At 43.5% G+C, this 15,433-nt stretch overlaps 1 protein-coding gene across 1 annotated transcript in view; it reads left to right on the top strand.

The window, feature by feature from the left end:
* The window catches only part of NCKAP1L (NCK associated protein 1 like), a 76,532-nt gene extending 61,653 nt beyond the window's left edge, over positions 1 to 14,879 (top strand). The window contains exons 29-31 of the mRNA XM_044443207.1: positions 1,031 to 1,140; positions 9,399 to 9,488; positions 13,545 to 14,879. Of these exons, the coding sequence (XP_044299142.1) occupies positions 1,031 to 1,140; positions 9,399 to 9,488; positions 13,545 to 13,670 (326 nt within the window). The 3' untranslated portion in view covers positions 13,671 to 14,879. The remainder of the gene's footprint in view (positions 1 to 1,030; positions 1,141 to 9,398; positions 9,489 to 13,544) is intronic.
* The last annotated feature ends 554 nt before the right edge of the window (positions 14,880 to 15,433 follow it).

A 15,433-nucleotide genomic window follows, 5' to 3' on the forward strand; every position in this document is an offset into this window, starting at 1 on the left:
GGTGTAGATCTCTTCCCAGCTCAGTCCCTTGAACATGGCAGGAAAGAATGAAAGGGCTCTCAGAGGCTTTCAACATACTAGAGGATAGGATGTGGCCTACCAAAGACTCTTTGAGACTAGGGGGGAAAAGGACTTTGTTTCTTCCTGTGAATTTTTGTTCACAGGCCCTCACTGAGGGCATTTAACTGACCCAGCTTAAGGACCAGTTTAGTCTTCTGTAAGACCAGCAGTTATGACTTCTGCCACCACTGACCATGTGGAGAGGTAGGCAGGGATTCCTGGATTCTTTCCTTTCTGCTCCAATTATAGTGACAACTTGGGCTTGGTGGTCTACCAGCTACTGTTCCTTTTACTATCTGTTTCACACAGAATCTGGCTATAGTTCTGGTTTTATTTATTTATTTATTTATAGCATTTTTATGCCGCCCCCGTCACAGAAAGCCTTGGGGCGGCTTACAAAGTAGATAAATATAGAGTAGACATTAAAAATCCAGAGCATCTCAGCAACACTATAAAACCAAAAAATAGAAATAGGTTTTGGTTTTGGTCTTTTTGCAAAGTGGGGCTGGAGGTTTTGTTTGCCCTGCAAGCAGGGTAGAGCGACTGCTTCCCTGAAGAAGTAACTTTTGGCTCTGATTCCAATTTCCAGAGAACAGAAATTTGCAATAAGAAACACATTTAGAAACATAGAAACATAACGAGTCAGAAGGGGTCTCCCGGGCCATCTAGTCTGACCCCCGGCCCCAGCCGGCTCCACTCACAACATTTTTATTTTTCCTGTGCTGTTTTCCTTGCAGACAATGCTTAAAACAGAGGGCCCAATCTGCCCTTTGGTTCTATCTGCTTGAGTGACAACAGTTGCCTGTCTTGAAGTCCAGTAGTTCTGCAACTATTAGTTATCAGACACTTGGATTTTTGTACCTTCCCAAGAGATGTATAGTCTAGATTTTCGTGGTTGAGAGTTACAACTGTTTGTTTAAATGGTTTGAAACTGGTATAGGCATCTGTGTCCCTTTCTCTCTGCCGGTAGGCCACAGCAACAATATCCATTGTCTAGCCAAAGCCATCATCCAGGTGTCGGCTGCGCTTTTTACTATCTACAACAAGAACATTGAGACTCACCTGAAGGAATTTCTGATGGTGAGTGAAGCTCTTGAATCTTTCCTGGATGACACATGTGCTGTTTTCCCACTGAGTTTTGCAGGGTGGAGGGGGGTTATCTATGTGCTCATCATAAGAGAAATGTTGACTTCTTTGATGCAATACTGCTAGTAAATATGAGACGCTTTGATAAATGGGCACTGGATTGCAGCCTTAGCATCCAATAGAGTAGTGGTGGTGATGTTGGTGAAGATGATGACGATGCCTTACAACGCCTTTTGCAAGGATGATTGCAATAATTTATGTGAAACTTTGAACCATGAAAGTCTTACATAAATGCCCATTAGTAATAATAAAAGCTGCCACTTCTTTCAACTCTAGCTGCACTTCCTATGCAGCTCTGCGAGCAAAGTAAAGCCAGGAAAGGGAGATGCAACAAACCTGAGAACCAGGGGATAATTTCACTACAGAAAGACCATTTTGGGAATTACATTCTTTTGCTTTCAGTTCCATCTATTTCCCTGCTTTTATTGCAGAATCCTATGTCTACATTTAAGCCTTAGCATGTCTAATGGAGCTTAAATCTTAATAAGTGTGTTTAGAATTGTAGCCTGAAGCCCACATCCACTGAGGCTGAACTTAAAATCAGATTGAAAACTTCTCTACAGCAAGATCTTTCTGGTATCAGACTTAAAAACACCCACTCTGATATTGCAGGATAGAATGTGAGCACTGCCATAAATGCTGCTTTTCTTATTTTAAGAGTCTTTTTGATATGGAAAGAATGAGCACTTCATGGCCTCCCAGATGTTTTGGCCTACAGCTCCCATCAGCTTTAGCCAATATAAGCAATAGTGAGGGATGGTGGGACTTGTAGGCCAAAACATGTGGAGGACAAGTTGCCCACCCGCTTCTGGAAAGGGAAGTCCTTAGAAAGTAAAGTCCCAGCAAAAGGGCTTCTTCATAATTGCTGAGACACTACATTTCTGGGGCAGGTGGCATTGGAGGACTTTGCATGAAACGTTCCCTTCATATCTCCAATTTTCTAGAAGAGATCTCTGGTCCTCCTTATTCTATTGATTTCTTCCATTTCTTTACACTGTTCATTTAAGAAGGCATTCTTATCTCTTCTAGCTATTCTCTGGAATTCTGCATTCAATTGGGTGTACCTTTCTCTTTCTCCCTTGCCTTCTTTCCTCAGCTATTTGTAAAGCTTCCTCAGACAGCCATTTTGCTTTCTCACATTTCTTTTTCTTTGGGATGGTTTTAGTTGCTACCTCTTGTACAATGTTGCGAACCTCCATCCATAGTTCTTCAGGCACTCTGTCTATCAGATGTAATTCCTTAAATCTATTTGTCACCTCTACTGTATATTCATCAGGGATATGATTTAGGTCATACCTGAGTGGTCTAGTGCTTTTCCCTACTTTCTTCAATTTAAGCCTAAATTTTGCAACAAGAAGCTCATGGTCTGAGCCACAGTCGGCTCCTGGTCTAGTTTTTACTGACTGTATAGAGCTTCTCCATCTTTGGCTGCAGAGCACATAGTCAATCTGATTTCTGTGTTGACCGTCTGGTGATGTCCATGTGTAGAGTCGTCTCCTGGGTTGTTGGAAAAGAGTGTTTGCTATGACCATCGTATTCTCTTGACAAAATTCTGCCAGCCTGTGCCCTGCTTCATTTTGTACTCCAAGGCCAAACTTGCCTGTTATTCCGGTTATCTTTTGGCTTCCTACTTTAGGTTTCCAATCCCCCATGATGATAAGGACATCATTTTTTGGTGTTAATTCTAGAAGGTGTTGTAGGCCTTCATAGAACCGATCAACTTCAGCCTCTTCAGCACCAGTGGTTGGGGTGTAGACTTGGACTACTGTGATGTTGAATGGTTTGCCTTGGATTCGAACTGAGATCATTCTGTCATTTTAGAGATTCTATCCCAGTATTGCTTTTCCTACTCTTTTTCCGTTTTTTCCGTTTATATCCTGCCTTTTTCCTACAAAGGGCTCAAGGCAGCTTACATCATTCTCCTCCTCCATCTTCTCCCCACAACAACATCCCTGTGAGGTAGGTTGGGCTGAGAGTCTGTGACTGGCCCAAAGTCACCCAGTTGGCTCCATGGCTGAGCGGGGACTAGAACCCAGATCATCTGAGTCCCAGTCCCATGCTCTTAACCACTACACCACACAGGCTCTCCTTATATTTTATTGACTTTGAAGCCTACTCCATTTTTTCTGAGGGATTCTTGCCTGCAGTAGTATACCTGATGGTCATTTGAATTAAATTCACCCATTCCTGTCCATTTTAGTTCATTGATTCCTAAGATGTCGATGTTAAGTCTTATCATCTCATGTCTATAAGGAGCAAATACCAAAATCATTTACTTGCCTGCTTCCTTGATTTTGCTATTGATCAATTTTATAGAAAATTGGGTTTTTACTTGCTAGTGAAACTACCAACTGAGAAAGTAGCCTGTTTTTCATTTGCTGCAGAAGGACTGAGACAGTTTTAGGGGGACAAACATGTGGTAGACAGTTTCCTAAGGCTCTTTCATTTTCAGTATTGTATTTTTCGTAAATGTGGTCACTCACTCTTACAAAATCTTCATGTATCTGTTTGTTCTGGATATGAGAAAAATCCACTTCCACTTGGTACCACATTCATAGCTTTCTTAAAATAAGCAAGCAAAATGATTTGATAAAAAATTTAAAAGATTTCATAGATTTAAAAATTATAACGATAAAAACATTTCATACCTTTATAGCATTGTGTATATAATACATGCCCATGCATATATGCAGTTTTTAAAATACAAAATGTTTCAATATAAAAGACCAGTTTCAGTCACAAATAGCAGTGTGTTACAGTCCTGCTGAATGGCTGAGCCAGGATCAATTGGGAACAGCAAAAGCTGTGAGGGAACACACATCAACAATCAGCACCTGCATTCCACAGACAGTCAAGCTGTATCAATAAACAACATGGCTTGCATCAGCTTATCTTTTACACTGACATCAGGTGTCAGAATCTGAAGCTGATGATGAGCAGCATCTTTCACTCTGCAAGTGCCTGCAGGACCAGAAGCATCGCTGTAGGTGTTTGCCAGGAGTGGAGCCCATGCAGTGCAGCTGGGAGCTCTGTAACATGCTCTGAAAGGCTGCGCTGCATCACTGTGCTTGTCACAGCATCCTACGGCCTTAGTGGTGGCTGCTGGTGCTCTTGCTCCTGCCTCAAGACTTGGCTGTGGCTCTGGACCAACCCCACCTCGCCAGGTATCTGTCCTTTGCTTCTGGTCCTATCATGCCTTGTCAACATCTGATCCTTGCCAGTTCCTGATCTTGTCTTCAACTCTGGATGTGTCGTGACTTGCCAGACACTTGACTGTTTCTGCCTTTGCTTTTGCCTTTGGCAATCCTGCATTCCACTGAGAGCTGGTCCCTTAATCTTTCTTTTTTGGAGGCTTTTTTGTTTTGCCTTGTAACTCCTCTCCCCCATTGATCACTGTGCAGCACTGAACTTGAACTGTGTTCTCCTCCTCATGGCACTGATCGCCCCTTTATTTAAACCCTTAGCAAAGTTTTGAAACTCTCTTCTTCCTTTTGGCCTGCTTGGCATCCCAGTCATGCATGGCAACATGCTAAACTCAAAGGCTAGCTTCCTCCTGATCCTTGGAAGGAAGGCACCATGCAGCCTAGTTTCCATACTTGGCCCCCTCTCAGCCAGCAGCCTGGACTGCTGTTTTCCAAACAAGTAGGCAGAGAATTTGCAGGATGGCCACAGTATCCACTTAGGGCGTTCTGAAGTCGGCAGGCCACACACCCCACTCCCTGCCCCCTGTGCAGGCACTCACATACCGCTGCCCCTCACCACACACACACACATACATCACTACCACCGCACACTGAGCTCCCAGGAGATGACAGCTTTAATGATACCTGCTGACCCTTCTGTGGGGTTTAACTGCCTGTCTACTCCCAGGGCTTTGCAAATCCTTCCCCTTTGCCAGACAGCTTCCTTCCTGCTTAACCTTTCTGGCTGCTCACGTAGTGCACAACTGTCTTGTCCCATGGCTGGTACTGCAAGAAGAGTTGATCCCGCTGGCTGTGAGTGATGGATAGAGGCACCACTAAGCATGATCACTTTCTTATTTCTGGCCTGTGGGAGTCAGCATGATTTATCTGTTGATTAGACACAGTGGCAGTTTGTATTCCCACTATCCTGATGCCCAGTGAAATGTTTCCTTGCAGCTCATTGTAAAGGAAACACAATTATTAGTCAGTCGGGTGCATTGCAGAGTTACTGGCTGGGATCTGGGAGTGATGGCTGCCACCTTTCCCCCCCAGCAGGCAAAAATTCAACAAGCATAGTCTTTTCCATGTCAGGGAGGCATAGTGAAGGAAAAACACTTCAGATGAATTTCTGCCTGTCATGCACAGCTTAAAGGTACAGGAGGCTGACCAAGACAAGGGGGGCAACTCCTAGTTGGAAGGGAGTCAGTCTCCTTTGTAAGTTGTTCTGGATTCTGGAACGAGCTGTGCGCCTGCTGAGGCTGCCAACCAATTAAATACGCCTTTGCTTTTAAATTTACATATTACACAAAAGAAAGGTGCTTTTATGAGGATTCTGAAATGAAGATGACAGTTTCTCTTTGGCACATAAGCCTTTTAAAAGAGTGCTTTGTTTAAAGGAAAGACATTTTAATTATTTTAATCATGACTGTGTGGGAAAGGCACATGTCTTGACCCCCTTATGTGGATGATTTTCACTGCTGAGTTTCCACTCTGCAGCAGTAGATAGTGAAGTCTTAGATTCAGCAACTTGCCTGGTAGGGGTAAGCAGCAGCTAATTCCACACAGGTGAGTGGAAGGGATGTGGAGGATTGAGGGCTCCATTTCTCTTCCACCAGCCTGCTTGCTTTTTCAGAGAAAGGAAAGCCTTCAGAACCAGCATGGAAATGCAGCAGTCTGGGGGCAAGGTTCCCAGGTCCCCTCTCTGCCAGTTCATTTTGTAGAACCTCACCCAACCACATTTTTAAGGTAGCCTAAAGAGCCAGCAGCATGTATTTCTAGCCAAGCCATGATAGAGGGGATTTCCTTCTACTGAAGGCAGGATTATCTTCTACTGAAAAGTAGTCTATTAACCTCTTAGCAACTTAGGTTTTGTGTGTGTGTGGGATGGGAGCTAGTAACTTTCACTATCTTCTTTGCAAGGCTAAGGTAGAGCTATGGTTCAATTTTTCCTATTACCAAAATTTTAAACAAAGCAATTTCTTATCAACAGATGCAGGTTCATTAGTAGGCACTTAAATTATTTGGAACCTGTGTCTATAGGATACAAATCAGCTAAAATTTACACATGCTAATTCATATTTATACAAGCAAATTTAGAAATAAATGCTTTGTTTCATTTACATTTCACAGAAGGCAAAATTAGCAATTTCATTTCTCATCTAAATCATCTCAAAGAAAATAAATTCTTCCATTAATTTGCACCTTTGTCCAGATCATCTCAAGTCATTAGTTTGGTCAGTAGTTACAATTAATTACAGCTATGTAGAGGGTGGGGCAGTGAATGGTAGTTTCTTAATGACATTTAAAAATACTAACTTCTGTATCTAAATGGAATTCCAGAAATTTAAGAGTGCTAATCCAAAAGCAATTCAAGGGCAAACTGGGAAGTGAATGTAGTTAAAAGCCATCAGGTTGTGTATGATTTATGGAGACCTTATGAATGGCCTAAAAAATATCCTGTCCTTGACAGTCCTGCTCAGCTCTTATAAATTCAAGGTTAACTTCCTTTATGGAATTGAGCCATATCATGGTTAGTCATCTTCTGTTTTTGTCATTCCCTAGAATGGGCAATCTCATGCGGTGCCCGAAGTACAACAGCTTCAGTTTCATCATGCTTGCTTCCAAGGAAAGTTCTGGCTTGATTTTATCCTGTAACTCTAGGGTATTCACAAAGCTCTCCTCTAGGAACATTATTGAACACATCCATTTTCTTCCAGTCTGCTTTCTTCAGCTTTCACACCCATGCATAGTGATCAGAAATATCATACTGTGGATGAACTTAGCCTTGGTCCCTAGTGAAACACTCTTACACTTGATGATCTTTTCTGGTTTCTTCATTGCTGCCCTTCCAGGTCCCAGTCATTTTCTAACTTCCTGGCATTAGTCTCTGTTTGATTTTGGTTGAGTCATCAATTAATTCACAATTTGAGTGTCTTCATTGTTGACCCTGAAGTTGTGATTTTTGTTTAATGTTCAGCTGCTGTCCTGCTTTTGCACTTTCTTCTTTCACTTTCATCAGGAGTCTTTTCAATTCATTGCTGCTTTCATTCATTGCCAGTAATATGGTATCATCTGCATATCTAAAATTATTGATCAATCTTCTGTCATTCTTTACTCCTTCCTCTGATTCAGCTCCAGCTTTCCTTATATGTTCTATATTCAGATTGACCAGATAAAGAGATAAAATACATCCATGTCTGACATTTTTACTATAGGAAATTATTCTTTTTTTCCATATTTGGTCCTAATGGTAGCTTTTGTCCACAGTACAGGTTGTGCATGAAGTGCTGAGACACACCAATTTCTTTCAGGACCGTTGTAATACTAGTTGTAATAGTTCTTTTTATCTCTTTGTAGTAGTTGTAAATAATGCAAATCTGGTCTTTAAGTGGACTTTACTCAAGAACATTATTTACACACATATTGCACACTATGCATTTGTTAGTGATCTTTTTCCAGTTTACTCTGATTTTTGATATGAAGAGTTCAGGAGCACTGCCACAATCTCCTGACCATGCTTTGGCAGTGAGAATACAACTTTTCCATCTTCTACTTTGAATTGCATAGTTTATTTGATTCCTCCATTGGCAATCTGGTTTTGTCCATGTATACAGTTGTCTGGCTGGTTGATTGCCCGAAGTTTGTTTTTGCAATATAGTGTCAGAATCCCGGAATCTCAATTTGAGAAGAGGAAATAAAACTCGGGGTCGTAGGAAAGATCAATCGTTATGAACCTCCGCGTCTTTATTGTCTATCCCAGGTTCCCGCGGTTGACTCACGATAATGCAATTACCGGGCTAGCAGAGATGAACTCGCTGCAAAGCTTCAATACCATTACAGGGCATTTATACCCTCCCAGGTACAGGGCAATTGATGACAGAATGCAGAGATTACAATAAGATTCTGAGGTCATCACATACAGAACAGATAAAGAAATGTCAGTCAATCACACTGTAACAATGAGATTAGTATTGACACTTTAGTTGAGTAACTTAAACCCATCTCCAGGTCTGCTCAGACATGCAAATTCAAGCCACTAGAAACTATTCATGATAAGCTCAGACCCCTATCTCGACTCTAAACATTCTGCATGATCAGGGCACATGAAGCCCTCTGGGCTATCAAAAGATTATTGTAAACTGAATTCCAACAATGACTATAATGGATATTTGGGCTAAAATGGCCTACTGTAGCCTACAGCTAAAGGTGAGAGAAAGGAGTGGGGGAATGCCATTTTAAACAGTGACAGCTCGGTTTTGAGAAGGAAGACAGGATTTGATCCCACAATGCAAAGGCACACAGGAGTAATGCTTTTCAGACAGGATTTACCCAAATTTTCCCAACAATAGCAATGACTGGCTTCAAAGTACAGAGAGAAGAGACACAACTACTTTACACTACAGTGTTTTGATAGGGATTTTATCACTGTGTGTAACTTACTCCTGACATACTTAAAAATCTTTTAAAGCGATAAACAACCAAAGGAATGCTGCCTTCTTAAGTAACACAGTGGAGGCAGAGGGGGAGGTTGTGTAGCCTTTTCCTACTTGGAATCATTCTGTCCTAAATCGTTTCCCTATCTATAGGGAAGAAGTTACAGGGACACAAGGGGAGGAAAGCACCTTGGGGCAAGCAATCTTGAATGGAAAAACAGCTTGAGGGTTAAACACCCCACCCCCACCTTGCTAGCTTGCCAAGTTTGAGTGCAGCCTCCCCCACTGTGTTTCCTTTTAAGCAAATTGGGGCAAGGTTGCATGCAGCTGTGTGCCTCCCTTGAGACACAAAAGATTTCTTTCCTTGAGTATTGTATTCCTTTGTTTAAGGGTGCTTTTTGGAGCATTCAAGAGTGTATTTCACAAAGCCTTGTGACTTTTCCAACTTAACCAGTATGCTTTTTCAACCTGCAGTCTAAACTCTTGATTAATCTGTACCAGTTAAATCTCACAGCTGTAACTGCTGTCAACCAGGCAAATTGATTTGAGTTCTGTCTTTTCTCCCTTGTTTTCCTAGCTGGCCTCTGCTAGCCTCTTGCAGCTGGGGCAAGAAGTTGATAGGATGAAAGCTAAGAACAGGGACTCCGTCTCACTACTCATACATATGGTAAGTTTTGTATGGGGTTGGGAGCTTGGATAGGTGTTTCTGTTGTAACCCGCGGTTTTGCAGATGAGACCAGAGACCGGATGGTAAAATAAAGAGGAGTTTATTGACCTGCAAGATTTCTTGCAGGGACCAACATTCATGGTTAGAATGCGGCCCTGAGCAGAGTTGGAATGAGGTTTTTATAGCTTCACAGTGAGCTTTCGGTAAATGGGAACAATACAATCAGTTTTTGACAAAAATCAGAACAATGGTGACAATGGGGAGTTACAGAATCACATATGCAGTTGAGCAAGCGATATACAGAAGCAGATTTGGTTAGCAGTAAGTTTTATCTTTTAATTTACACCTTTTAGGCAATCTTTGCCCATTAGCCGTTGGTAAGCTCTTTCCATTTTCCGAGGGGAATTCTCTGAGGCAGTTACTAGACATTTGAATGGGCTAGAGCTTAGGAGAGCTAAGCCTATCATGCATACCCTGAGATAGTTTGATTATTCTAGTATTTGGCCGTGTCATGCCTATCTGGAGCCTAGAGGAGTCATGCCTATCCTGAATGCCCTGAGAAAGCTGATAGATATTTCTATTATATCAGGATCCTGGGGAGTCAGGCATAACAGTTTCCTGTATAATAGACTAGAATGGAAGCCACATTAGAACACTTGAGCATTTTGTCAGTTGCAGTTCCTTGAGAGTTCAAAGTGAGACAGTTCTCTAGCTAGGAGCAGACCTGCTCTGGCTTTTTTTTCCCCTTTCCCCTCCCCATTCCCTTTTCCTTTTGAATCTTTTCTGTTAGTCTTTTTTGCTGGGTTCAATCTATTTTACATTGAATTTCTGTATATAACCTATGTCATCCTTCTTTTGAGCCAAATGGAGTTTTTGGATGATGCGACTGATAGCAAAGAAGTCTCCCCATCCAGTCTCCTGGTAATTCCCTACTTTGGCCAGGGCTGGGTGGTAGCACACATGCTGAAGGCAGCATGGTAATCCTGAAGTCCCAGACCTGTAGGACTTGTACAGGATCTGTAGGGGGTTTCTTCTTTCTTTCAGCATTCAGCCCATGTGTATATATCTAGGGTAAACGAATCCTCTTGCATTCTTGCTGCACTGTGGGCTTTGTTTGGGCTTCTGGTTGGCCGTTGTAGGAGAAGAATGGTGGGTAGATAGGCCTTTGGTCTGATCCAGTAGGGCTCTGATTAGGTTCTTGTCTTTGGTATTGGCTAATTCTGTGTATGTGCTGCCACATGTATAAATCCTACTGTATAAATAGCTCCTTAAGGCTTCAGTCCAAAGCATAATACTAGTGAGTAAATCCCATTGAATTTAGAGTAACATACTCCTGAGTAAAGATGCCTAGGAATGCCTATGAATGTACTAAGCCATATTTATTGAGAGTAGCTTGTGGGCCAAAGAAAGTAGCGCAATTATAGTAAAATGAATTGGGGGGAGCATACAGAACTGTAGCATCCAGAAACTGATGGTATATTTAATTCCCACCTTCATCCCACGCAGTCCAAAAGTGCCACTGATCATCCAGGGTGGGAACAAATAGGGTTACAACTTTTATGTGTAAGTTGGCAGTACAAAGTGACAAGTGCCACCTATATTCTCAGTGATGTCCTAACAAACCACCGCCCCATCGCCAGAGCAATTTTACACTTTTAGCAAAAGGTTTTCTTTAATAAGGCCACAATAGATATGTGTGTGACGATTTACATGGTGTTTGGTTTGTTTCTTTGTTTGTTTAAAGGATGTTTGAAGTATGGGAAGGGAGGGGAGGGGAGGTTTGTGAACTGTCATTCAATTTGCTAGGTGCATGCCTGTCATCTCAGCAGTGAAAGGATGGCTGAGGGCCTTTCAGGCTAGTTTCTCTTTTTATATTAAGTCTGTCTTTGCCCCTCCTTGTGGAGAGGAAGATAAGCATTTTCTTGAAGGAAGCTATTTTTCTGGGCTACGGGGAGTCATCAACTGCACAAAGAGGGCCCCAAAAGCAGATGAATCAGGCAGTTCTCCCGGCTGCTGCTTCACCTTGTGCGGCTTGTCTGGAGGGGCTGCTCTGAGATGAGACAGCAGATAGCATTCAGGGCTTGCCATGCTTCCAGATGGCCTTAGTGGGCTGGTGCGGAAAGGACATTGACTTTCCTCTGGCCCAACTTGAAAGATTATTTCAAAGGAGCACTTGTAATAGGTGGACAAAATGCAGCAGAGATGACTATACTAAAGGAAACCTTCACAGGGCAAAGCAGATTAAAGGTGCAGTCCTAAGCATGCTTAGCTGGGAAAACCTCGAATATATCCTAGCATTTCCCAGTGGTCAGAACTTTTTCCTGTCTAAACATGCATAGGATTGCACCCTAAAATACCGAAGCCAAAATACAGAGCACATCCCCTAGAATTAACCAGCCCATTCCTGCTTCTCTCATGGGGAGTCCCCTTGGTTGGCTTCTTCTCACTCATCATCAGAATCCTTTCGTGGGTGTGTGTGTGTGTTGTACATAAACTGCTGAGACACCCTTTCCTCCATAAGCACACCCTGCTTTAAAGCCACCCACCTAAAGCACAATATCCTCCTTGATGCAAGTTAGTTGTCTCCCTGTCCATCCTTCCCAGCACATCAACTTGCTCCTCCTCTTCCTTTCACAAATAGCAAAGAAAGGGTGGAGTGCTTGGTGATACAGGGTGGATTGAGGAGCAGGCCCAAGTGTTAAGTGAAATCTCCAGATGCGCCACAGGGCCCTCCTGGATGCTGAAACCCAGGCTTCACACGGCGGAGAGGGGAAGATGACCTGAAACTGTAGCTGGAAGGGGGAAACTGGTGGACATGAAGGAGTGGGCTTTAATGCACCAGTAATGTCCCACAAATTGGGGGCGACTTGACGGTAATACACTAGCAATGAATACAGCTAACATAGCTCAGGCAAGTGATCCAAGCCAAATGGCATGGGGGACTACAGGGGGGCTGCTGGATGCAGAAGCTTCAACATGTGGCCTGGGGACTTGAGGAGGTGATGATCCAGGGAACTGGTTGACATCTTAATTTCATAAAGGCCAGTCTGGATGGGTTTGTGTGCTGCAGGCTGACTGATGTGGCCTTCTCCTGTGTGAAGAGGAGGGGAGGGGAGGGCTGCGCTGGCAAATAGGTCAAGCCTTGTTGCCTCCTGTTGGTTTTAGGATCATTGGCCTGGGCATCTTGGCTCAGTGGAGAGAGCTGCCCTAGAAGCGCAGGAGGCCACATGTCAGTACCAGAAGCAGCTTGGGTGATGCATCTCCATTAGGAGCTCCCATGGCAGGAGGAGATGGTTATTGATTCTCCTGCTGATGGGAGGAGACGGCTCAGCTAGGGAGCGCCTGGATTCCTGGGTGGGATTGATATTCACTGGGCGAACAGCTTCTGCAGCAAAGCAATTTAAATGCAAATGTTTCAATCTGGAGTGTGTGAATGAGCTGGTTGGTATGATGTTTGTGCTGCTCCAATTGGAGGGGTGAACTGAGACACCACCTTAGGCAACACCCCCCACTGCCTTGGGGCTGCTCGCAGGACAAAGGGGAAAACAAGCAGTGCTGATGGCCAGGGCATGCCGGAGACAGAGATAGTCGGCCAGGTCTGGGTTCCTGATCTCCCTCAAGTTAGGGAAAGGTAGATGTCATAGAGACAAGGAATAGTTTCACAATCCAGTGAGAATGCACAATAGTTTTAAAGATGGTTGAAAGTAGTTTGAGTCTGGCTTCACTTCCAATAGGGAACATTTTGCCTGGCTGTCATCACATTGGCAAAACAGGTTTTGTAGGTTTTTAAACCCCATTTTCTAAAACAGCCCTACAAAACATATTTACCAGATTTGGGATTCCACAAGAAGCATCCATTCCTTCCCTCAAACTGCCTTCTTTCTGGGTTGCGGGAAAACAGAATCTTTCCAGGCAGAGTCCCGAATGGCCCTGGGTGCTGAACCTGTGTATTTTCAACACCCAGGAGGCACAGCCCTGACCTGTGTGTCTGCTGCCAGTGTCAGATAAGTGAGCAAGCGCTTCCTGTCTCTAACATCACCTGTGTGTCTCTTTCAGCTTGTGGAGGAGTCGTCCTTCTTGACCACTGACATGCTGGAGACCTGCTTCCCTTACGTGCTGCTGCGCAACGCTTACCACGAGGTCTCCAGAAGCTCAGCCCTGAGCCGCCTCCCTACACACTGACGACCTTTCCCTTCCCCTTTTGCCCAAAGGAGCGTGAAGGGTAGCTGCCCATCAGCACGTAAATGCAGACCTCTCTGAGGGAGGCCAGGCAGAGCACAGGGCAGACAGTATAAGCATCTCCTTTGTGTACCTTAGTTTGCTGTCTAATGGCAGTAGCTGTTCTCTCAAAAAGCAAATGGCTTTGCCTTGGCAAGAATAACCTCTTGTTCACAAAGCTGGGTGGTGCTCAGCCACATCCTAATTTATATAACATGCCCAGCATGGTTGTCAGATCCTCTTAGGGTATATATTAGCAATGGCCACAGGCGCTGCGCTTTAAAAACCAGCCATGATTGGGCAGCCTTAGGATCCTGTCCACCTAGGCGCTGCCCAGTGAGATCACCATTGATTTACCCTTTAAGATGCAGTTTCATGCATATTCAGATAGAAAAAACACCCTATTATTCCCAAGCATGCTGGATGGAGAATGCTGGGAGTTAGAAGACATTTGTCTAAACATGCATAGGCTTGCACCCTTGTTCCCCAACCAACCTACAAAAGCAAAGATTATATATATAAAGACGTTTGCACATATTCTTCCCATCTCTCTTTCCCATTCTTCCCATCTTTCTGCCCTCCCCTGTCAAAATTTAGGTGGTAAGTTACTTAGTGTAGGAACTTAGCTTCTCTTAAGCTTTGCTTTTAATGTGACTCTACAAATAAAGTGCCAGGAATGCCATCAAGCACTAGAGAAGGAATCAAAAGCAATGACAATTACTCTTAGCAACAAAACACCACCCAAAACACCCATATAATTTCATAATCAATACATATGTCAGAGTTTTAGGCAGATTTTACTGTAATGTCTTTCCTTTGGGAAAAAAAAAATCTAGAAATTGTGTACCTGCAAGAAAGCTAGGAGAGAGTCTGGTTTTTTTCTGTTGTGTGCACAATTGTTTTTAATCTGTGCAACCTTCAGTAGCTACAAGGTGAGAAAAGGGCCAGCCCAGAGGGGGGTGGGTAAGTGCAGCTGATAAATGAAGTGTGTGTGGGGGGAGGGGGGCTTACACTGTTGTCCTTCTGAACCTATCATGGGTGTGTGTCGGGGGTCAGCATTTACTGCCTAAACCACTCTGGGGGCTTGTGTAACCTAGAATTGTAGATATTTGAAGGGACCTCTAATGTAACCTGATTCCTTCAGGCAACCATAAACTATAGTCCAAGCTTAAACTGTCTCGCCTCTTTGTTCAGAAATATCTTGGCTTCAGCAGGACTGACATCCACCTTTGCCATATTAGACATGTTTGCTGCAAAAATAAGCTGAAAAGGTTCTATGCATAATTTGAAAATGCATTTCAATTACTTTTTATTGAACCAACGATTGAAAAAACAGTATCTCATTTGCCTTGTGTTTCTTAGGGCTTAACATGCAAACAGTTATGACAAATCCCTCACAGCTACTCCATCTAAGAAAGGGCAGCTTCAGAAGGGGGTGGATTTGAAATAGGGAAGCAGCAGGGAAAGGAGTACTTTAACCCTTCTTCTGCCTGTCTCCTTTCTGCTGCAATAGGCCTTTCATGAGCTGCTTTCCCCTCTCTTGTGCCAGTAGATGCCGCTGCTTCCTTTACCAGAGGAGGCATGGCTGCATACACCATTTGTGGAGGGGTCTGGGCAGGCAGAACTCTTGTACTCGTCTTGCTTGAGGGATCCTGTGGACAGCTGGTTTGCCACCATGTGAACAGAGGGATGGAATGGACCATTTGTCCCTCTAGTTGCCAAACTGG

Source organism: Varanus komodoensis, unplaced genomic scaffold, assembly GCF_004798865.1.
Source record: "Varanus komodoensis strain SLA01 unplaced genomic scaffold, ASM479886v1 scaffold41, whole genome shotgun sequence".
Taxonomy (NCBI): Eukaryota; Metazoa; Chordata; class Lepidosauria; order Squamata; family Varanidae; genus Varanus; species Varanus komodoensis.